General features: G+C 41.9%; 1 protein-coding gene and 1 pseudogene across 2 annotated transcripts in view; both read left to right on the forward strand.

Moving 5' to 3' along the window:
- Nucleotides 1-15,360, forward strand: part of LOC143381973 (translation initiation factor eIF2 assembly protein pseudogene) — a 138,017-nt pseudogene extending 122,657 nt beyond the window's left edge.
- Nucleotides 15,361-23,785: 8,425 nt separating this feature from the next.
- Nucleotides 23,786-24,492, forward strand: part of Efr3a (EFR3 homolog A) — an 83,434-nt gene continuing 82,727 nt past the window's right edge. For both annotated transcript variants that reach the window (XM_076835673.2, XM_076835672.2), the window contains exon 1: nucleotides 23,786-23,888. Coding sequence is in view for 1 of the 2 variants with exons in the window: in XM_076835672.2 (XP_076691787.1) it covers nucleotides 23,879-23,888 (10 nt within the window). In the remaining variant the exon portion in view is untranslated. The remainder of the gene's footprint in view (nucleotides 23,889-24,492) is intronic.

Raw genomic sequence — 24,492 nt, forward strand, 5'->3', positions numbered from 1 at the left:
CAACAGAATGCAGTGTGGCTTCCAAAACCATTGTCAATTTCTTACAGCTTCTAACTGTGCCTCTTGGAATGATGGCCGGTGGGATGCTCCACTTGGAATCCAGCTGCCCTGCTGTCAGAAGTCCAAGCCACAAGGAGAGACCATGCATAAGGAAAAAAAAATGCTAATCAAAAATAAGAGACTTAATTCTTCCTGTTGAAAATAGACTTCTCTCCCCTTCTGGCAGCATTTACTTTAAGAACCATGTAAGTACTTTCTGCTCTCTTTGAAAGTACATAAGTCCTTCTGAAGAAGAGATTGGGCTTTTGTCTGCTTTATGACTCAAGAAATGCCTGTCTCTAGGTCCTGGGCACCCTCTCTTTGAAATGTAAATATCAAGGACAATAACAACCCTGTCAATTTCTTTGAAAGGCTAGGAGCCTAGCTTTGGTGACAACTTTCTTCAACTTACAAAACTACCTCCTCTCATAAAGAAATAAGTTGGTTTTTCCTCTGGAGAAATCCAGTTAGCTAACAAACGGTCACCCCAATTACGGGGTAAACAGAGGATCAACTAGGTGTGAGAAGTTGAGTTGTCAAGTTCTCTCATTTTAGGACTTGACTGTTCATTTTGAAAACGTGTAGGTTGTGGGTTATATCTCCTTGGCTATATAAAAGGAAGATTTCTTTCTGTCTTCGCACTCTCTTAGCAGATTGTCTGTGATATGTATTCCATTCTGGCGTAATGCTTTCTTTCTTTATTATCTTTTTAGGAAAGGTTTTCTGGGTCAAGAGAAAATATTATTTTAAGTTATATTTCTCCAACAGCAAATACCCCCGGTTGCCAGCCCCACCTGAGGTCACAGATGAGAGCCAGCATCACTTGCCAGCCATGGGAGAGGGCAATCCTAGATGTACAGCCCAGTGAGTCCAAGATGCCAAAGCCCAGCCAAAATATGACCATGACTTTAGGAGACAAACCAAGTAGAACTGCCCAAATGTACCCAAACAGAACAGTGAAAGATAGCAACTTTTTGTTTAAAACACTGAGCTTGGGTGCAGTTCATTAAACAACAACAGATAGCCAAAACAAATGACTTTGGTCTTTGTGACTCAGAATTCTGACTGGTGCATAAAACCTCTTCTTTCCTAAGTGATGGGTGTCCTGGGAAATGCAGGTCTTTTCCATTTCTGAACCTCCTCTTGTAATTTGTGTTATATTTTTTGCAGAATAGTTGATAATATATTTTCCTGTTGAAATTTTGTTCTGGACAGATTGGGGTTTAAATAAAATAAAAACAACAAATTGGATGCAATACATGTCAGTTGAACTAATTTGAATATTTTTATGTAACAACTGCTTCTAAAAAGCATGTGCTTCTGTTTGTTTAAACACTTTACAGATAATTTCCCTACAGTTTAAAGCCAAAACACAAGAAATTATGTTAAAGCCCTACTGAGTCTCACAACTATTTTTAAGCTCTGCTTTTGATTCATTGAGCATTTATTTCTTATGTTCACTTAAGGTGATATCATATGAGGTATTTCCACTTACATTTTCCCCATCTTAATGTTACAGTTAATAGTCCAGTGTTTGTTGACCATAAGGGCTTCTTTCAGAGGTATTAACATTATAAAGACTGAAGCAAAATGGTTAGGCATACACACATGCACAGATACACAGGCACAAAGCCACTCTCTGGAGGGGCCCATCATTCCGCTTCTCTGGAGCATCAGTCTGTGCACGTAACAATTATTGGATTAAGTTTCTGCAGATGCAAGCTGCCTCCTGCTGTTTGACTTTCCCATTCCCCTGACAGATTACTGACTCAGAGGTTTGAAGATAAAAGCCATCCAGACATGGTCTTCCTGCTTTTTCCAGTATTGGCAAATGCCTTTTAGTTGCAATTTAAATCGACCTTTGGAAACTTAAGGCTGCTTTCCTTACTTATCTAGGTCCTTCCTGATGAGATTAGTCTCTAACAGAGATACTCAGAAAACAAGGACTGCCAGCATCAATTTCCTGTCCTTCCCCACAGTCTGTCCACTAAAATCTCCAATTTATTCTGTTAACTGTGGAGTTTGGGACAATGGCCTAAGGACAAGGAGTGAGAAGTATTCAAGAGACTGGAGGAGTCAGGTGAGAGCAGGAGGTTGGGAGATGGCATTCATTCAGCCTCAGCAGCCATCGGAGGCATGCACTTCCCACGATTGCTGGGAAGGCCCCCTAAAGATAAGAATGTTGGTTATCCCTGGACACTGGGTCTTTGGAACTCTGACTCCATGTCACTTTTAGTATTGTCGTGTCCAGAGCAACACTGGCAGCCAAGGGCTTCTGTTTGGGTCACTATGGTTTAACTGCAAATGTAGAACTACAAGAGGAGAAGGAAAAGAGGAAAAAGGGGTACAAGAGAAGGAAAAGCAGGAGAAAATAGAGGAATGAGGTAAAGAAGGGAGAGGAAGAGGACCAGAATGAGGAAAGACCTTAAAATATAGCCAGAGGAGAATGTCTGCAGGCACTGAGAGCTCATGCTTGGAGAACATGGTACAGACATTGTAAGAACTGAAACGAGCCACAGTTAAAGGAACAGTCATCATCGTTACATATCCAGTGCTAACTGTATGCTGGGCAAGCACTGTGCTGCAAAGCAAATGGGATCCCTGCCCTCCGCTGAACTTGGAGTACAGCAGAGGAGACAGTTAAGGGTGCTGTGTGCTGTGGTGAAGTGGGGGAGCCCACGCTGGACCACGGCATCTTAGAAGGTTCTGACTGTCTGGAAATGCTTCCACTGGCCATTTACTAGGACTGGGATACTGGAAAATCATTTAGCCATGGTGAGTGTCAGATGCACATTCATCAATAGGAATAAGGACTGACCTGCCTCTTTGGTGTGTTGTGGGGAATCTGTGTAACCCCCCGGCTCGCAGACAGAGCTCCACATCCTAAATCTGTTTTTATCTGGGAGTGGGAGGACATAGAGACCTCTGAGTCTCTCCAGACTCCCCCTGGATGATAGAATAGGTGGAAAAATCCCTTGTCATCATCCACTGGTTCTGCAAACGTTTGCCTAGCACTTACAGCCCTGGCTCCGTTTACAGCACAGAGGAAATAAAGACATCTGCAGGTAATTGTCATCTAGAGATTATGAGAATGTATAATCATAGCATATGATGAGCTAGAGAGTCAGATTTCTGCTCAATAAGGAAAGGAAAGTGGTCCCAAAAGGAAATACAATTCATCTGTGCCTGATGTTATCGTGGGAAGCTTTTAAAATACAAGTGTCCGGTCCTCAGCAGGAACCAATCCAACCAAAATAGCAGGCCATGGCATGATTTAAAAGCTACACTGCTGAAAAAACAAAGGCTGTCCTGGTGATTACAGAGTGCATCCAGAGTTAGGAACCACTTTTCTAGAATCTTTGCTGCCTGTCAAACATTGGGCTCCTCAGGAGCCGCCCACGCTTTCCTCTTGGCTTGGCTCTCCTTCTGCCTGTGCTCAGTCTCCTATGGCTTTAAAACTTTTTCCTCCAGCTCCAGACACACATTCCCACCTGCCTAATGGCCCATCTGGTGAGCGAGGAGGGAGTAATTCCACCCTCTGTATTCATCTTCTCCACCCTGAGGTTTTACCTCTGTGAATGGGGCTGCCTCCTTCAACCACACCCCACACACCCTGTCTGTCAGCCAGCCAAGGCCAGCACCGCCCCCCCACCCCGCAGCTCAGCTGCAGTTTCTGCCTCCACCTCACCTTCTCCATCCCCTCTGCCACCTGAGTGCAGTTGGGTCACCTCTATTTGCCTCATTCTAACTGGTCTTCCATCCCCCACACTGCCCAAATGCAGTTCCGGGCATGTTGCTGCTCTGCTAAAAGTCCTTCCTGGCTCCCCATGGTCTTCAGAGTCCATTCCAGGGTCCAAAAAAGTCCTGCGTAACACCCATGGCCTGAATCTGCAGCATTTTCCTTTGGCATCCTCTCACTCTTGCCATAAACCCCAGCCCAGCTAAACTTCTCACAGGTCTCTTGCTTTCTTGCCTTGGCACGTCATCTTCTCTTTATCTGGAATGTAGTTCCCATATTTGTCATTAGACAAGCACTTTGTATCCTCTGAAACTTATCTAGGACTCTCTCCCTGAGAGCCACGTCCCTTCACAAGCTGGAGCTCAGGGGTAAGTCTTCCTCCTGTGTTCAGGAGTCCCAGTGCTCACCTGTATCACTGTCTTTCTCCTGCTGAAATGTGCCTCTGTCCCCACTGCTATTACAAAATACCATAAACTCGGCAGCTTATAAGCAACAGAAATGCTTTTCTCATGGATTTGGAGGCTGGCAAGAACAAGAAGATTCACTGTCTGGTGAGGGCCTGCTTGCTGGTTCTTGGATGGTTGCCTTTTCACTATGTCCCCATATGGGAGAAGGAATGAGGACTCTCTCTGGGGTCTCCTTTATAAGGGCACAAATACCATTTATGAGGACCCCACCTTTATGACTTCAATATTTCCCAAAGGTCTTCACCTCCTAGTAACATCACATTGAAGATCAAAATTTCAACATGTAAATTTTGGAAGGACATAAACGTTTAATCTGTAGTACCCATAGTACATACTCAGTAATTTTTTTAAGAAACTAGATTGAACCAGACTATAGAGATCCTTAAGAGACTGCTCAATATGGATGGTTGTGTTCCTGAATATGTTGGGCAAAACTTGGAACTACAGACTGTCCCAATGGGTAATTTATTATTCCTGCAACTTTGTATATTCAAGCATAAGACAGAAAAACTAACTAGGACAGAAATAGCTAAGTGACATTTACAAATTATGTGACATTTCTCAATTTCAGTTCACTCAAATATAAAATGGGACTAGCAACCATGTCTTCATCATAAGACTACAGTGGGGAATTTACCTGATATCTAGAGCATCACACATGGGCAACGACATTAAGGATAGTGCAAGGGTTATTGATCTGCTGGCTCCTCCCAGGAAAATGTCAAAGCACTCATCCTGTCAGAGACTGTGAATGAAAGCTGGGAGCCAGGAATGGAGGACTGGACACACAGGCCCCTCCAGCTGACCGGCCTCTGTGGACTCACCCCTTCCACTAATCCTACCCTTTCCTGGCTTCTCTGTAATCATCAAAGGGAAGGAAGTGCCCCATACATCAGAGATGGCCACAACTGCTGGAGTATGCATTTGCAAGAATTACCATAATAACAAAGTACCACAAACTAGATGACTTAAACAACAAAAGTTTATTACCTCACAGTTCTGTAAGCTAGAGGGCAAGTTCAAGGTGTCAGCAGGGGTGGTTTCTTCTGAGGCATCTCTCCTTTGCTTAAATATGGCTCTCTGTGTCTTTTCATATGCTCCTCCCTCTGTGTATATTTGTACCTAATCTTCTCATATAGGGACACCCATCATACTGGATTCGAGCCCAATGGCCATATTTTAACTTATTTCTTTAAAGACATATAATACACTCTCAGGAACAGAGGGTTAAGGGCTTCAGTATATGAATTTTGTGATGATGCAATTCAGCCTATAACTACTGGTAACCAAAATCCTTCCTAAAAGTCATGGGCTTTGAATTCTGCCACTTCATTTACATTGACAACATCAGACACAGGATGTGGCTGGAAGGGTGATGTACGCAAGAACTTTTAGGTGCGCATGCTCAGAACAACCTCTTTTATCTATGCCCCAAGTCCACCCCTCATTGATTCTTCCTTTGTGCACTGCAAAGACCTGTCCCAAATTTCTCCCTAACTTTATTTGAAGGTGGATCTTGTTAGATTACAGTTGTTCCATTCTAAATTATTATTTGCTTTATTTTTAAAGGGATTTTCTCACTTTAATATTAATGTGAGAAGAAGGCTTTATATCCAGGGTAATCACAGTGATACATCCCCATGACCTGGTTCTGCCTCGCTCTCGGCTCTCATCTCCTGCTTTTGACTTTATTCTAATTCCTTGGGCCTTGGCTGCTACTCAAATGCATAAGACAGTTCCCCTGTGGGGCCTAAGAACTTCTGATTCTCTGTATATGCAACACTCTTCCTGCTCCAAATGAGAGTTCACTCCTCATTGCATTCAGTTTTCAGCCCAAATGTCACCCTCCCAGAAAGGCTTTCCTTCAACAGCCTATTTGGAGAGACACCAAAAGATTTATATCAGTACTTCCTGAATTTCTATTCTGGCCCAGGCTGAAGCCAAGAAAGGACTGATCCACAGAAACATAAGGCATGACCCCAGTCCTATACAGAGCATCTTATACATTTGTAGACATAGTATCAGAATTCACTAGTGATGTAAACAGTACATCCATAATTATTGATAATACATGTAATAGTGTAATAATTTCAGTAAATCCTAGTAACAGCAACCATTTGTTGAACACTTCATGTCAGACTGGCTTAGCGGCACAGTTGTGAGGGCCAGTAGACTCCTTAGAGTAGAAAAATGCAGCAAAAATGTGAAAGTGACAACCAACTCCCAGATTCCCCAAAGATATCATACGACAATCATCCATCATGCCCTCCACTGGCAACTTATAAAAGGGAGGAGCAATGAGATGATGATGAGCCCTGACAGGCCTTTCAGGATCTCTCATGTCTGAAGTGTAGGTCAGGAGCAGAGATGTGCTAAGAGCAAGCACTGAACACAGGTTAATGGTTGTTATAGCTCCAGTGTCCCTGGACCCCATGTTAGCACCCTGGCACCAGGCCCTCTGACAGAACCAGGTAAAGCAAGTGTTAATGTTGATTTTTTGTGTTATCTTTTCAGGACCACAGGGTGATGAGAGTTTGGTCAAACATTATTCCGGGTGTGTCTGTGAGGGTGTTTGTGGATAAGATTAACATGCAAGTCTGTAGACTGACGGTACTATGTCTTCCCCAGTGTGAGGGTCCTAAGCCTCAACTGAGGACCTGAGTAGAACTGAAAGTCTGAGCAAGAGGATAGTCTTCCTGTCTGTTGAGCTGGGATACTGGTATCCTCCTGCCCTTGGGCTGGAACTTACACCATCCATCAGCTCTTCTGAGACTCCAGCTCACTGACGCTTTGCGAATTGTGGGGCCTCCCAGTCTCCATAGTCATGAGAGCCAATTCTTTAAAATAAATAATGAATAAATAGTGAATAAATCTTATTGTTTCTGTTGTCTGGGGGAACCCTGAATAATCTAGCAGTCATGGAATTTCGTCTGACTTCTGTGACCTATTCCCCCAGAGGACTAAGAGTGACTGGTGACAGTGACTGTGTGAGGTGGTATGGGGAGCCATAACTACCAGTGGAGACCACAGCCTCCCTGAGGGCAACGCTGAAACACAACCAGCTACTTCATGAGATGACTCCACGACTTGCTAGGTGCAGACACTGTTCCAGCGTTGAATGCTCATGACAACCCTGAGGCAAAGGCTTCCCCCATGCTTTACTGTGGAGGAAATGTCAGGCACTTGTTGAAGGTCTCATAGGTATTTATCAGGACAAACTAACACTGAGTGTGACATGTCAATGCCTAATGACTTTCCTTAGTCTAGCAAGGACATACTCCACTGGGGAAAATCAAACTCACCAACATTTTTAGTCAGTAATTCAAAAGGAAATGAAGTGGCAATGTTTAAAAATTGTGAAATTTCACAGGAAATTTGCATTTCCAGCTTCTTGTGGAAAATAAGAAAATCTGGTATCTCTGCTTCCACAGTTCCATATGGCCACAGTCGGCAGAACATGAGTAAGAGCTGCCATTTGGGGCACATTTTCGGCCTTCAGTTTGCGATAGGCCCCAATGACCCACTTCTCTTGGACATCTCCTGCAGGCCCTGCAGGCTCCTGAATCGACTTCTCCAGGGCTAGGCTGCTGACTATAGCTCAAATTCCTTAAGTCAGCTCTGACTCTGTGGCTACCTCCCCCTCTTCATTTCAGCAATACTGAATAATCTGCAATTCCCCCATGATCTCTGTGCTTCTGTTTCCCCTCCTGTTCTCTTTGCCTGGAGGATGAAGAATAAATTAACTCTTGCTGAGGTAGATTTAATTATGTTTTCAAGGGTGGAAAGATTTGACTAGACAAAGCCATAGGATAAATGACACATCATCCTCTGATAGTTTTAGCCTCTTAGGCAAAAGGTAAAAAAAAAAAAAAAACATAAGGCTTAGTAATATTGATAAAAGGGAACAAATGTGCTATGTACCTGTTGTTTCCCTCTAAATAAAGGGACCTACATTACAGAAACACAGCTGGCCTCTCACCACCTTTGTTCACTCTTCCCAAGGGAATAGTACAATTCAGGAGTTTGGAAGAAGAAACTAAAAATGCACATCTTAGCCCTTTTTCTTCACCAATTTATCTATAGAAAACATGTTTGTCTTTGTCTCTGTCATGTGCTGAAAGGAATCTGCCCCAGTAAAAGTGAGTTGTAGGTTCCTAGCCCCAACTATGTCCTGGTGGGTAAGCCTGTGTGGTACATTATTTGCAAAAATAGCCACGATTATTCCTCATCCTTATCCATCTCTGTAAGTATCCATATGGCTTCTGGGAGCAAAGAGCTGGAGACAATGGGGAGACTAGTTTGGGGGGCAGTGTGGATTGTAAGACATCTGGACATCACCTTTCAGTTTCAATCTCCTGGATTAGTTTTTTGCTTTGCTTTCCTAACTAGCTTGTTCTATAGATGATAATCATCAATATTTGTCTATTTAACACTTGACTTTTCTGGAGATAAGGCAGAATCCACCCCCAACTCTGCTTTCTGAAACGCCAGAACTTTGCTTTTCTATCTTCCCCTATAGCAAGAGTGCCTCTCTACTCCAAAATCTGAAACAGAAGTTTTTCCTGATAACAGAGGTTTTCTAGCAGGTCCGTGGAATTTCCAAATGCCTTATTCATCATCACAGTATTACACTCAACATTGCTTCTGCACGAGAACCTCATTTTATAGTAAAAGAGAAAAAAGTAATATTTTTAAGGAATCTTTTCATATACCTATTGCTCAAGGACTCGTGGCCTTCTGGAACTATGGGAGGCTTTTTACAAAATCTCTGTTATAATGTCAGTTGCTTTCTAATGCAAGGCCAAGTTATAGATATTCATATAAAATGTAGTAGAGTCTCTGAGCCAGATAATAATAATAAGGCGTAGGCTGTTTCATCTATACCCAGAATACATTGCATTCTATTTTCACAACTTTGGACTTTAATGGTTTAGAAAATTTATTGTCCAAGAGAAGAACATTTCTCCTAGGATACACAGCACTACTTTCTTTGATGAGAAGCAATGCTACCATCTGCTTACTCTGGCTCCTCTGTTAGAGGAACTAGGGGAAAAGAATTTTAAGGGATTGTTTGGGTGATTCATTCTGACAAACTAAGAAGCCTAGATTGCTTACCTCATAGTAGGGACATGGGAGGGTTTCTCTAAAGTCTAGCAGATGTGCTGTGGTGCTTCTTAAGTGTAGTCCAATATGGCGGTAAATGTTAGTGGAAGGTGACAGCAACACATATAGGCAAGTAGGACTTCTCAGGGATGAAAAATTGGCTCACTGAACCCATTAGAGGACTTCCAACAGCTGGAAGCTGATGAGGTCAAAGGCAACATGAAAGGAGGATTAGAGAACTCCTCAATCCCCACTGTGGTCTTATAAACAGCAACAGTAACTAGCACTCAGCACCTACTAGCACTCTTTCCTCATTATCTTGCATGTATCCAAACACATTGACTAATTTTATTTTTGTTCTCTGTCCTCCCCTGTGCTTTATAAGACACATGAGTGATAACTTCCCTAATTATTTCCATAGTATACAGAATTATTGGGATGGGATTGTGACAACTAGAATCAGGATAGCACTCTAATCCTGCAGATGGATTTAGCAATGAATGACTTTGTGTTGGCTTCTTTATGGGCAGAGATAATATTTTCAATTTTATAAGTGATACTTACATAATATTAGTGAGGTTTCTATTAATTGGTTGATCTTCAGTATAACTGTAAAAATGCAAGGAAAACAAAGTTGACCTTTGAGGTTGAGATGCCACATGGTGGGCAATTGTCATGATTTCTGGTTGTCTAGGATTGAAACCTTCCTATGTGTGGAGAATTGCTGTACTGTGAATGTTGAGTGTGTCCCAGAGATCCATGTGTTCATGGCTCAGTTCCCAGAGTGCTCTAGGAGCTGGTGAAACCTGTAGGAGGTGGGGCCTGGTGGGAGGTCCTGAGGTCATGGGGCATGTCCTTGGAGGAGACTGTGGGACCCAGACCTCGTCCTCTTCTTCTCTTTGATTTGATGAAGTGAGTGGTTACTCTGCCACATGATTCCCACCAGGTGTCCAGAGCAATGGGTCCAAACAATCTTGGACTGTAACCTCCAAAACTGTGAGCCAAATAAGCATTTTAACTTTATAAACTAGTTATCTCAAACTTGCCCATCAAACATACCCATACCAAACTTTGAATTGTAAAGCTGTGGTGAAAAAGAAAAAGGAGCAGGAACCTCTCTGCATGTCTGCTTGGGACAGTTGATAGCAGATGTAGCAGAAGTCATCCTGAGCTGCCAGAGGCAATCACAGCAGTGTGCAGAGCCAGAGAGCAGAGCTCAGGTCAAAACTGTTACCACTGTTGCAGGCAGCACCAGCCAGTTTCATGTGACTTGGCTGTATAGACATTGAGCTAAAAACCTCAGACTTTCCTACTTATTCTGTGATTTACTCAGTTGTCTTTTACTAAATTCCTTTTTTGGCTAACACAAAACCCACCTCTAACAACACCCCTTCTCAGTCAGACTTGGTTTCTGATTGACATTTAGCACCCATATTGATATATAGCATTCATTCTGAAAACACTGACCATGTGTCAGGTACTGAACTAGGTGCTGTTGGATGCCACAGGTACCATAATAAGCAAATGCAGATTTGATTACTGCCTACATGCAACTTACAGTCAGAAAAGGAAAGATCAATTAAATACTAATGAAAATACATTTCTTGTCTTTTTCACATTTAGGATTCTCTGAAGTCCGTGACATTACCATCTCCTGATACTAAAGTCTGAGTATTTAGACTGGAAGGAAAAAGGAGAAAATATTACTTCTGAGTAGGAGTGAGGTGATTAGACATAACCGGTCTTTTCTTCTGTATACTTTCCTTCATTTTCCAGATTCTCTGTAATTGGCACACATGTCCTTTAAAAACATAATTTTTCCACTAGACAGATTGTACTTCATTTTCCAGCTGGAAATATTGGAACCTCCAAAGATTCTTAGTTAATGCAAACAAAAGCTGCTTTCCACAAGCCCACATCATTATAACAGCAGTTAGAAACTGTAGATGATTTATGTGAGGCTCTACTAAATTTATTGACATAATATATCTTAACATGATTTAGAAGATATGTTCTTTCTTGTTAGCACAGTTATAAAACTAGTAAAACTGGTTACAGTATTTAAGAACAATTTTATTTAATATTAGAATAAATAACCATGAGAAAACCATTCTTGAAAGACTTGCAATTAAATCATCTTAAAATTAACTTCTCAAATGTCTAAACTCTGGCACCTGCCTAGTTATGTAAAAATCCTATGGCTTAACCTCTCCCTGGTGCATGAACAGTCATATCAACAGAAACCAATGACATTTTCTCCCTTCTCTTTCCCCATAGCTCATTATCATGCTGGGCTTGTTTATCTGAGTCATCTAATGGTCCCTTATGTTCATGCCTCTGCATTCCACCAAGCTTGCTTTGATGGTGCCATTTTAAAGTGCACAAACTTCACTGAGATTTTCCACAATTAGTTCAAGACTCTATTTAATAGCAAAATGGGAAATTTCATTTGCCATTTATCATGAACCTGTGGGGTTTTCTGGACCAACTAATGGCTTCTTTAGTTGGATTCCTTGTGGTTTGCTGCCAGTCTCCTAGACCTTCGGCCTTCTTTCCTCACTATCTCATTTTGCCTTCATTTATTTTTAAACTATTCAGTTAAAAAATGCATTTTTTATTGTTATTAGTGATCATTTAACCTCCAAACTCAAGAACCTATCTCTTTCCCAATTGGAGACGTCTGTAAATTATTTAGATTTCCATAATTTTTCAAACAAGACTGTTCATTTCTATTGCTATAGCTAACATCTGACTTTCTCATTTTCCCCAGTTCAAATACTGGATGGAGAATGGACCTCCCTAAGATATAGTGTAACAGTCAATTTGAATTGTCCACTTGACTGGATTAAGATGTGGCCATGATTAAGAGGTGTATGGGTGTGTCAATGAGGGTGTGCCTAGGAATGACTGACATGTGGGATAGCCAACTGAAATGGAGACCTTCCCTGAGCATGGACAGTAAGGCCAATATGATGATGGCTTTGATGGAATAAAAGTTAAAAGAATAAGGAAGCAGCAGCAGATGTATAAGCTCCATTCTTCTTGAACTTGTTCTTGATTGCTACTGGGATAGTCTGAGGATGTTGGACTCTCGCTTCTTCACTCTTCCAAAGCAGACTCTGACAGTGATTCTCCAGAAACCTTAGGTCTCCCACTAGACCAGCAGCACTGATCCCTCTTGTTCTGGGGCTTCAGCCTCTTAGACTGTGCAGCTACTCATTCTTCCAGCTCTCCAGCCTGCAGACAACTATTGTGGACTATCCAGCTTCTGGACTCATTAGCCAACCTAATAAGTCTCCTTTTTATAATTATACTTCCTATTGATTCTATTCCTCTTGAAAACCCTGATTAATACACATGGGCCCAATCTCACTCTCTAGATGGAGGTAAATTTTTATTGGGCAGGTGCACATCTCAAAGAGACCCAGAGTTATCTCATGTGTTTGTTTTCTAAATAACTCTTAACATGTTCCTCCTCTATATGACAAAATATTTTTGTAATCATTATAATCAATATAAAATCAACTCATTTTTCTTTTAAAGCAATCAAGTAATTTTTACCTAAAAATATTATTCAAAATCAGTAAAATAGTTCCTTTATGAACAAAAATTTGTATTTAACAAATTATATTATGCCTCCCAGTTCACAATTATCTGTTTTAAATTTTAAACACAAATAAAAGCTTCAAGTTGACACAAAACATGGAAGTACTTCAAGTTCTGTTTCTTAGTAATAGTGCTATCACTGTTTATTTCAAATCTACTTTTTAATTGCAGGCATATGTTATACCATAGGGTTTCATGAGAGAAGTTGAATCAGAATCAAACTTGAACAAGCTCAGAACCACTTCGAACCCACTGTCAGAATGAATATGTATCTGTGTCAAGCCCAATGTTATAATTAGGAGTCCTCCAAAGTAACTTCCATATAGATTATTATGTTTATTAAGCGATAAGTAATAAAAATGTGCTAATTACATATCAAGTCTTAGGACTCAACAGCAACCACAGAAACTGATTAGGACTAAACTAATTAGACTGTTTCAGAGAGTAATTTTATTACTGATATTGCTTACAATAGCCAGCACATGGTGATAATAAAAAGCAGATAGCTTTTAATTGGTCTTATTATTGTTGTTAAGTTTTTTACAAAGCTTGCATCCCTTAATATCCTACATCTGTGATGAACCATTCATACCACCACATCTTTGGTAAGTCAATGAATGGAAAGGCCTCTCTGACCTCTAATAAATACATCTCAATGCTTAATTTCTTTAGCAGAGAATTCCATCAATATATTTTTAAAAACTTAACACAATTTAGAATTTTTTTTCATGTACTTATTTACTGTCTATGTTGCCATATTGCAATCACTGAGTTAGTAATGGTTCTGTCCCAGCACCTAGAGGAGTGCCTGGTATATGAAAAGAACTCAACACATTTTTTTTTTGAAAGAGAGAGAGAGAGAGAGAGAGAGAGAGAGAATTTTTTAATATTTATTTTTCAGTTTTCGGTGGACACAACATCTTTATTTTTTTATTTTTATGTGGTGCTGAAGATTGAACTCAGCGCCCCACGCATGCCAGGTGAGTGCGTTACCGCTTGAGCCACATCCCCAGCACAACACATTTTTTTTTTAATGAATGAATGAAAATCTTGTTCAGTTCGCAGTGGTCATAGAGATAAGGTTGTGTGATACTAGCTGGCAGTTTTTACAAAAACAAAGCTGTGACTGTGCTTGCTATACCTTGGAAAGCCCTGGCCAATTTACTCACCCCAATTAAAAACATAGGAAGCCATAGTATGTGAATTAGATGTACATGTGATGAGAACTACAACCATTAGAAAGGGCAAGGATTGGCACTGGTCATATCAGTACATTCTTTCTTATAAGCATATAGATGGAGAATCAAATCAAGACGATTAGTGAATCTAGGACAGGGACAGAAGAATTAAATGTGTGCCTCAGATGTCTAACAGAAGATTTATTTGGAATGATTCTCTGAAGGGGGAGAAGAGGGAACAGGATTTGTAGGAGAGACGCCATCTTGCTAAAGGAAATGAAGGAAAACCCTCTGTGTTTGGCAGTGAGGGCATACCAAGAAGACAAATCCCGACCCTCCTCCACTTGCTGTGCTCTTACTCCTTTCTTTAGACTGGAAGAGTCCTTTAACTTGTGGGCTGTAGACCAGGGTTCTGGAAGCAAAAGGAAAGACAGCAGCAGCCATGGCTGGAGAATAGAGGAGAATGTGCTGCTCTGTTCATTCTCTGAGCGGTTCCTTCCTTTCTGAAGCTTTACCATAAAGAGGGAAGACCAAACAACATATTGTCCACCAGTCAGTGAGAGAAATATGGTGACAGAGTGACAAGAGCACACCTGCTCTTATAGCATCAGAATTTCCTGCCTTCCCCCCTAAGTCTAAGAAACCATCCTTTCCCTGGGAAGGTGAGGTAGTGTCTTTCCTCAGCTGAAATGGAGTGTCCCAAGGGATGTGCACTGGGCAGGTGGCAATGACAGTTCTCTGAAGTGTAAAACCCTCTGCAACATGAGTACTTCTCATGAGTTTTGATTTTAACATTCACAGCTTCACTCAACCATTCATTGTTTGTGCTGATTCGTATGGAATATTAGCTTGTTCTTCAAAAGTGGTGTGAATTAATTCCTGGAACTGAGTTCCAGAGTCTTGTCAAGGAAAACAAGTTTAGTGGAATTTCTCAAAAGGATTGCACATGGTAGTATGATCAGGTTTCTAAATAAAAGGAAGAAATTTGCAGAGGTATATACAAAGAGCTCACAGTATAAACTTCTAGATGAAGACTCTATTTGATACCTGGAAGGGCAGTACTGGGAGGTGTTACTAATTGATTTTGATCCATTTAGTGAAGTGACAGATTCATTACTGTTTTCTTGGGAAGAATTGATACCTAGAAAAAAACTTAAAATATGATTGTAACAAAGGAGATGCTCTTGAGCAGAATTCTCTAGCCCTCAGTTACACAGCGACATTGTAGTACATCTCAGCCCCTATCAGGATTATCCATTGCTCAAGGACCTCTCTGCTGGCAGAAGATTCTCACAAACTAATACTTTTTTTTCTTATTCTGAAAATAATCGGCCTTAGGATGATTAATTAGAGGGCCAGAGTTCAAGAGTCAAGGAGGACACCATCCCTGCTCCAGGAAGCTGGGCTCAGGCCACAGCTTCCTGTATGTCCCTCACTGGATGGAGTGGAAGTGGGCAGTCTAGAAATTAGCAGCTTCTTATACCCAGTATATTCACTAGGAAGAAATGAATAATGTCACTACTTGTAAAAATAATAAATAGATCTTGAGCATAGGAGACTGTCTTATTAGGGTTTTAACTCTACTTTGCATCTGCTTAAGTTCACAACATTATGGTTTTTGTTTTTTTTTTTTTTTTTGCTTAATTAAATTTCCTATCACTGAAAGCAAAATCACTTCGCCTGACATCAGTTAGAAGTATTTCCAGACTGAACTTGGACAAGGAGTGACAGTTTTTGCTCCATTATTCAGTCATACCAACTTCCCTACCTTTGAAAACAATTTATTATTATAGTCAGTAAATTTATGATTAGAGGAGATTTGCATTTTAGAATTGAGCAAATGTAGTGTTTTGACTTTATAGCTTCACTTGTTGTGTCCTTTTCTCTTCCATTAGATGCCTTCAAAGTGAGAGAGATTTGCTCTCTCTGATGTCTCCAGAACCCTGGTATTATTTAGTACATGTTTATGAATGTAGCAAAGCAGTTTGGTCATGCGATTTGCCAAAAACATTTGAAATTCCTTTTTCTTGGTTATGCCTAATTCTTGTGCTTTAAAAACAAATATTGTAGTTGAAACTCTAGTACACAAATATAGATCATTTAAAGTGCTAACTACAATATTGACCCTGATTCTCTAATAAAAACTGTGTGACACAACAACAGAATTCTTCAAGTTGATTTCAGCCATTTGCTTGTGAGGTTTCTTTACCCATATTTCTAAGCAGGCTTACCACCCCTGTCTACCAATTTGATGGCTGTAAGTAGGATTTGGTTGCAACTGGGTTTCTGTTTTAAAGGCATGAAGTGCTCTGCTTTTATTTCTAACACTCCATGCCCCTCATTCAAGATTCAAGGTAAATATGATGAGCAATGACAATATCTAGCCATAAGTCTCTTATCTTATTCAAGGTAAACTTAATAGACAGCCCTTTCCTCACCCATTACTAGTTACATTAAAGACTGAGATGGCACAAGTTGACAAATTTGAAAATAATGACTAGATGTTTCTTACAAGGAAATAAGCTCTGCTCATGGGATATAACATTTTAAAACTTATTTTTCTAAGATACATGAACATCAATATCAGCAGAACTTATTTGAAAACTATAGTCAACAGTCACAATGTCTTATTTCTATCTTTTTTCCAAGTGAGAGAAAAACAATTACATCATGGTTGTAATTCAGCTTCTAGCCTGTACAAGAAGAATCAATATAAAACTTACAGGCATTCTTTAAGGATTTGGAAATCCATGGAAAACCTGCTTCCTCCTTTGGAGGATTTGACAGTTCTTTCTGTAAGACAAATTGGAAGAGAAACAATAATTGCCTCTTTAGCTGCACAGTCTGTATGTGCATCTCTTGTTGGGCCTGTAATTTGCTCTTCGGTTGACTATGCAGACTGTAGTTAAGTGCTTAGGTTTGGAAGCAAACAAGCCTGAATTCAAATTCCAAAACCATTCCTTACCTGTGTGGCTTCTGAAGACTTATTTAATCTTCTCAAGCTTCATGTCCCCATGCTAAAGCAAGGAGGATCCTTGTATATTCATAGCACTTGTAAGGAAGGATTATGTTAGAAAATGAACATAAGATATTAAGCATGTTGCTTGGCACTTACCAATCACACCTTCCTTATTTCTATACACTTATGATCAGTTAGCTGTGGTTATAGTCATATATAGTAATTGTGACCAGGGGGTACATAGCTGACCCTCTAAAACTCAGTGTCTTAAAATAACCACTGTTTGTTCAGCTCAAGCCTCCATGTGTTAAAATTTGGGCTGGTCTCAGCTGGCAGTTCTTAGTTGGCTTTGGTTGACTCTCTTGAATCTCTGCTTATGGGTTGGTCAGCAGCATCTGGTCATGGCCACCTCTTCCGGGATGGTTGGGATGACTCCAACTGGGAAAGCCTTATACTTATTTCCTATAAACTGTAAATTTATTTCCTAAGTCTCAACTTATCTCATGTTAGTTGAAACTTTAGTACACAAATTCTCCCACTGACCAAAGCAAGTTGCAAGGCCAACCCTGGTTCAGGGGTTCAGGGGTAGAGAAAGATTGACCTCTTTTGGGACCTACCTATGTCTCTCCAAGCTTCAGTTTCCTCATTAAAAAAAAAAAAAAAAAATATATATATATATATATATATATATATATATATATTTATATAAAATCAACTGCATGCTGGCCACACCTATAATCCCAGCAACTTGGGAATCGAGGCCAGCCCCCCATCCCGGCCCCCTGCAAAAAAAGGATCCTGCACGCAAATAAAGAAAGAAAAAATGAAGCCATTTTTCTAAAGGACCACAAAGAGCTTCTACTCCCTTCTTTTATCGATCTATGCATCTAAGTACCTACTGTGTTCCTTGACTGGATACAGCAATAAATACGATTTGACACTAAGTGCTATAAAAATCTGATTAGATTTTTAGATCACTGCCTAGATTTCCACTGCCATATTAAAAAGAGAGTTTTCTCTCCTCTTTTAGCAGCTCCAGTATACCCTGAATCAAATGCTAGACCTAACTGCTAACATTTTAGTAAATAACAGTGAGAGATAGTGGTTTCCTCTAATTGTTTAAAATGATAGTTTTCTAGGGAAGGGTTTCCAGCTGTTTTGTCTGATTTAATTAAGACCTCTTAACCTTATTATCTCAGGATTTTGCTCCCTAGCCATCTGCAATTCTCTTTTTAAAGCACAGATGACTAAGACATTTGGCTAGGGCATGATCCTGTGCGTGAGCCTTGCACAGGGTCCTAGTTGGCACAGAAAAGGTTGGGCAATGGTTAGAAGCTTATCCTTTCTGTTTATTTTCATGAGTGTTTTCAGCTTCTTTTGCTAGCATATGAGTGAACACATTACTTTGGAATTCAGAGTTCAATGGTCTCCAAATGTAGGGGTGGCCTTCTGCAGTACAGGAGGCTCTGAATTAGACCTGCACCATGCTCAAATCTTCCCGAAGGCAACAGAGCACAATCTTGGCTATGCTATAGAGACAGGAATGTCTGGGAACCTTGTCAACTAGGCCACGCTGAAGACCAACCACTGAATGAGAATCTTGGGAGTGGGATCCAAATATTTTGTTGAGGAAACTTATAGAACATCACAACACAAGGGGGAATTTCTTCATTTTGAACTTGAGAAAAATTAAGTCCAGGAAGGTCAAAGCTTGTCAAAAGACCAGGAAGGGGGAAGGCAGGATTCATCCCCAGGTTTTCTACATCCAAAGCCTGTGCTTTTAGTGCCTCACAAACACTGAAAAGTCCTGAGTCACTTTTGAGTAATGGGAGAAATAACATGGAATGAATTTTTTTAAAAGAGACATATTATTGATGTAAATATTTAGTGAGGAAAAAAAACTCTACAACAACATCAAATTACATCATTATGACCTTTTGGTAATAAGTTCTTGGGAGAAGTAAATAGCCTTACACTTATTTCCTATAAACTGCAAATTTGCTAGCAATTACCTTGGAAGCACTAAAAAGCATGCTAATTAAAAGTGAATCATCTCAGCGCAGGGTTTAGAATTTGGAACAAATACTGGTCTAAACTGGGAGCAGGGCTATTTTGGGCAATTTGGGCTAAAAGCTAGTGCTCTAATAGAATATTGACAATGACCTTTCTAATATTATTTTTGACCTTCTAATTATTTTCTGAGAATAAATAAGACACAGGGGACAAAGAACTTCTATTTTTAATGGCCTATAGTCTGAAAATGTACCAATAAACATAAAAAAGGAAAGTGTTCTCCTATTTAAGTGCTAGTGAATGTTTTTCTTGATTTGAAGCTGACATTAGTTTTTGAAGAGTATAAATACAATAAAAATACATTATTATTAATGATTAATGTATAGGTCATTATGAAACTAACATTCCAGGCCTGACCAGCCTAGAGGTATAAATGAGGGCATGCTAATACCAAAATTCTGTTGCTTTGCCCAATGTGTGCTTGCAAAGTGTCAACAGCCCTCCTGAGAATCTGCCCCAGTTACACCTGGGAGTCCCTGCACTGAACCATGAGAGACCTTATTCTTTTGGGTGGGAGGGATACTAGGGATTGAACTTAGGGCACTTGACCACTGAGCCACAATCCCAGCTCTATTTTGTATTTTATTTAGAAACAGGGTCACACTGAGTTGCTTAGCGCCTCACTTTTGCTGAGGCTATATTTATTTGTGATCCTCCTGCCTCAGCCTCCCGAGCTGCTGGGATTACAGGTGTGCACCATTGTACAGGGCAATTCTTTTCTTTTTTATTTCTCTGTTCTCATTCTCTGTCCCTTCTCTCCTTCTGTATCATTGTAAGAATTCATATTGGTTTGTGTATTTTTAACTTATACAAACAGTATTATACTATAAATATTAATGCCATTTAATTATGTCACCCAACTCTATATTTTTAGGACCAAGCCATGTCGTTGATATGTATCCATAGCATGTGTGAATCCACCACATTTTACAAGTGATGAACACCTGAGTTCCTCCAAGTCCCCCCCTGCCATGGATAGTGTTACAGGGAACCTCCTTACCTGTGACATTAATGGATACTTATGAGAATTTTCCCAGGGTATATACTTAGGAGGATGATTGCGAGGGCTTAGGTCATTCTTCATTCAGGAAATACTCACTAGGACTTTGGAAGGATGAACAGAAGTTTCCTCCAGTAAGGGGGTGTAGGAAAGGTCACTCCTGCTGGGGAAAAACAGCAATGGCGAAAGAAGAAAAGAATGCCACAGCATGATGGGGTCTTGCGGTGGAAGTCCTCAGGGCCAGAGGAAAGAGGCAAGGGAGGACTGGAGAGGTCTCAAGACCATAAGTATATAGGAAAGGCTCCTATATACCTACAACTAGCTAGGGATTTGGATGTTAGGCAGGTGAGAAGAATCTCTAGATCTGTATGTTAGAAAGGAAACTACCTGCCCTGCACCCTGAAAAAGGTGACCTCAAACACTGAAGTGGCTCAAACACCATGGCAGTGCATCCCTTCGTGAAGAGGGATCTAGCAGCCATCTCAATGTACACAACACCCACTGTGCCCAAATGCTAGGCAGTGTGGGGACTGATGGAGATGCCTATATCCCCATTTCTACCAGTCCAAACTAGGCTTCATGAAAGCAGCTCTGGCAAGAGGGGATAGATGGGAAATAGTGTTTGCAAGTGGGGAAAAAGGAAGTGGTCCAGGGAAGGCTAAATCTCTGCTCTTAGATCAAGTACCAAAAGTGGTGGCGACAAAATCATAATTCTCATCATGGGGGGTTGGAGAGTGCACAGGGAGAAGTGGGATCCGGAGGGTTTGATAGAGACAGGGGCTCTAGATAGTAACAGTGGTACCCAAATAATATGTATACTAACTAGGAAAACAATATATATAACCCTAACATTATGGCAGTATCATGTCTGACTTTCAGCTGTCCTTCCTCAGTATCTTTGGTTGCTAATTTTATTTCTGGCAGCAATATAAAACCAAAAGACCAAGGGGATAAAGACACACACACACACACACACACACACACACACACACACACATACATTATGGGTCAAATGATCTCAGAGTTTGGGGATCTGCATCTTTTTTAAGTAATTCAAGTAGAAATGTCTGCTTTTGGGAATTATACCTCCCCTTGGTTTTCAGGAAACGGTGCCCTCTGGATCTCTTTCCTGACCTCTGCTGGCTCCACATCCTTCCTCAGAGAGCTCTCACTGATACCCAGCTTCAACTTCTGTCCCTGAACAAAGATTCCCAAGCCCACTGGAGATCCTGCAGCTCATCTTCAGCCTGGTGTGCCCAGCTGCCTTCAGATCTATTCACTCAGATGACACCCCTGAAAGTCACCTCAAGCTCAGTATATCAGGGATACACACATCCTTTCCTCACATCCTTCCCCAAACAGCATTCCGTCCCAACCTGTTTTCTGCTCTCCCAGCACACAGCTTCCTTGTTTCAACCTTGGAGTTACATAACCAACAGATGCCTCTCTATTTGTCTCAAGCCAGCAGCCAACAAATCCTAGGGTTTCTGTTTCTGCAGTAAGATTCAGCTCTTTCCTTTCCCAGAACCACCACCAAGAAAGCCGAATGCTCTCTTCTGTATCCATATGGAAACCTCCTAATTGTCTGCTTACCTTCATGGTCTCTTCACTGTGTTGTTTAGATCCCTATTTTTAATAATTAAAGGCTATTGTCCTTGTTCAGAATGGAATGGTTTGTTAAAGGATGACAAATATAAAGTTGTTTATTAACTACTTCTATTTTACCTGTTTTACTTTCATATTCTTGAATAAAGAGTTATCCCTCAGTATCTACAGGGGATTGAGTCCAAGATCCCCATTGAAAACCAAAATCCTTGGATGTTCAAGTTCCTAAAATGATAACATATTTGCATATAACCTACACACCCTGTTTTATGCTTGAAACCACCTCTAGATCACTTATAATACCAATACAATGTAAATACTATGCAAATAAGTAGTTCTTGTGTTGTTTAGGGAATAATGACAAGAAAGTCTATACATTTTTAATTCAGATTAAAGCTTATTTTAAAAAAATATTCATGTCTGAAGTTGGTTGAGTCCAAATAAGGATACAGAGGGGTTGTCTATATGTATTTTACTTTTATAGTTATGAATTAAAACACTCCAGCTCCCTACTGTCTGCCAGACATATATATGTATTTATATCTACATCTCTATATATGAATTCACATTTATATATTTATGAAGAGGTTTTGCCATTTTCTAAAACATACATGTACCAAGTGGAAGAATACAAGCACTTATGGCAGTTTAATTAGGACTCAAAGGGAAAAGTTCTACAGTAGAGGCAAATCCAGATACTGTGAAAGTCTTGGGGAGAGAGCTGTGAGCAGGAACGATATTATAGGTGATAAATGTATGCAATAGTGAAAGCCTCAGAGTTTGTCCTTTACTGTTAGCAAGGGACAGTCTTTTTCTTTTTTTTAATGTCAATTGTACACACTCTCCTCTCACCAGCTTCTATGACTCACTCTAATGTGGCCTTCCATCTTCTTCAGTCTCTTAAAGGGCTCCCCAGGTCTTTGTTAATTCAAATTCTGCTTTCTCCCAAGTTCACCTGAAGACTAATCCTCCCCCACCCCACCCCCCATGCCCTTCCTGGATCTTATCATCATCTTCTTTATCTTCTCCGCACAGTCTCTTTCTCTGTCTCTTTTTTAACCAGAGCGTTTGCACTATTCTCTAAGACATAGGTTCTCCGATGTAAGTATGTGTTTAAAATCACCTCCCATGTAATTAATTCAGTGGGGTTCGCTCAGAACCTAGGTCTCTACTTTTTAACAGGTTCCCCAGGCCTTCTGGGTATTGAGAACATCGTTAGATCTCTGCAGCTGGTTTCTTCTTCCCCATACAGGCTGTTCACAGCCCAGAGTGCTTCTCAAAGTGTGTGCCTTCTGCCGGATGGTCTATCTCCTGTGGGTGCTCAGCTCAGTGACTATTATGGCCATCAACTGTTAATGATACCCAGCGTCAAGAACAGTAACTCAGCCAGGTGTACAGAACCGCCCTCTCCGGAGGAGACTAACTCACTCTGAGTGAGTCACTCACTCTGGTGGTCACCGAGACCTGTGTTGGGGTCCAGAGTCCGGGAAGAGCAAGAGGAAATGACATTTTCTGTCCTCTGGGGGGGGGTGGTGGTGGTGGTGGATAGCTATCGTTCTAAGTGACCTTAGTGCGCCTCAAATCATGCTTTTAGCGGCTGCAGGATGCTTTTCAAGTTAAGGAGCTTACAGGATAAAAAGCCTACAGGTACTCAATGCGCCCAAAGCCACTTCATCCTGTCACTCACAGTCCTAAAGCGATACACCCTACACGGGGTGAATAAAAACGAATGCCAGGTAAATCACCAGCATCTGAAAATAAAAGCGACCTCGAAGCTGCTCGAGAAGGGATGCTTCCCCCGGCCCTGCTGGTGAGGGCTGCCAGTCCGAGCGGATCCGCCGGCGGGGGCGGGGCGGGGCCGGGACGCCGGGGACGCGCTGACGTCACGGGCGTGGGTACGCCCAGCGCGTCGTCCGGCGCGGAGCGGGGCTGCCGCTGGCAGCTGTCGGTGGCTTCGTTGCGTGAACCGCGGGGTCCGCGTCCGCTCCCTCCGCTTTCGCCCTTCGCTGGTCCGGGCCTTGGCGGACGCCGGCCGTCATGGTGCCGTTGGCGCGCTCGGCGCGGCCCCGCTGAGCCTCGGTGCGGCGGCGAGCGCGGTTCAGGGTCGCCATGCCTACCCGTGAGTGGGCGCAGGCCGGGTGGTCTGGGGGGGCTTGGGGGCGGCCGTGGGGGCGCTCGCGGGGCGGTGGTCGCGGCGCGGCGGGCCAAGCCGTCCGTGCGGGACCCTGCCAGGAAGTGCCGCGGGCTGCCGAGTTACTTTCGTTTCGACGCGGCTTCTCCGGGCTGTCGTGAGCCCGCTGACAGACGGGGAAACTGAGGCCCGAGCGTTGAGGGACGCTCCGGGACGCGCGTCCCGTCGGTGACGGAGCTGGTGGTCACCGAGATCTGTGTTGGGGTCCAGAGTTCGGGCGCTTTCCCAGCCCACCGCTCAGCTTGGCGGGACGTAGGGGAAACTGCCCGTAACTGCGGCCCCAAGGTCCTGGCCTGAGGCCGGGCGTCCCCGAGTGGGAGGCGCCGCCCAGAGCCCTTCGGCCCGGCCCGCAAGTCCTCGCGGTCTGCACCGCATCCGGGGTGGTTGAAGGACTGCCGCTGGAAGTCGTTAGCACAGGCGCCTCGAAGTGCGGCCCCTGGACCCAGATTCACCTGGCAGCCCATTAAAACTGCTGGCCTTGGACACCCCTAGTCACACTCAGCTAGCTCGCAGCGTGGGCCCTGAGTCGGCC

This window comes from Callospermophilus lateralis, chromosome 16 (genome assembly GCF_048772815.1).
Source record: "Callospermophilus lateralis isolate mCalLat2 chromosome 16, mCalLat2.hap1, whole genome shotgun sequence".
Taxonomy (NCBI): domain Eukaryota; kingdom Metazoa; phylum Chordata; class Mammalia; order Rodentia; family Sciuridae; genus Callospermophilus; species Callospermophilus lateralis.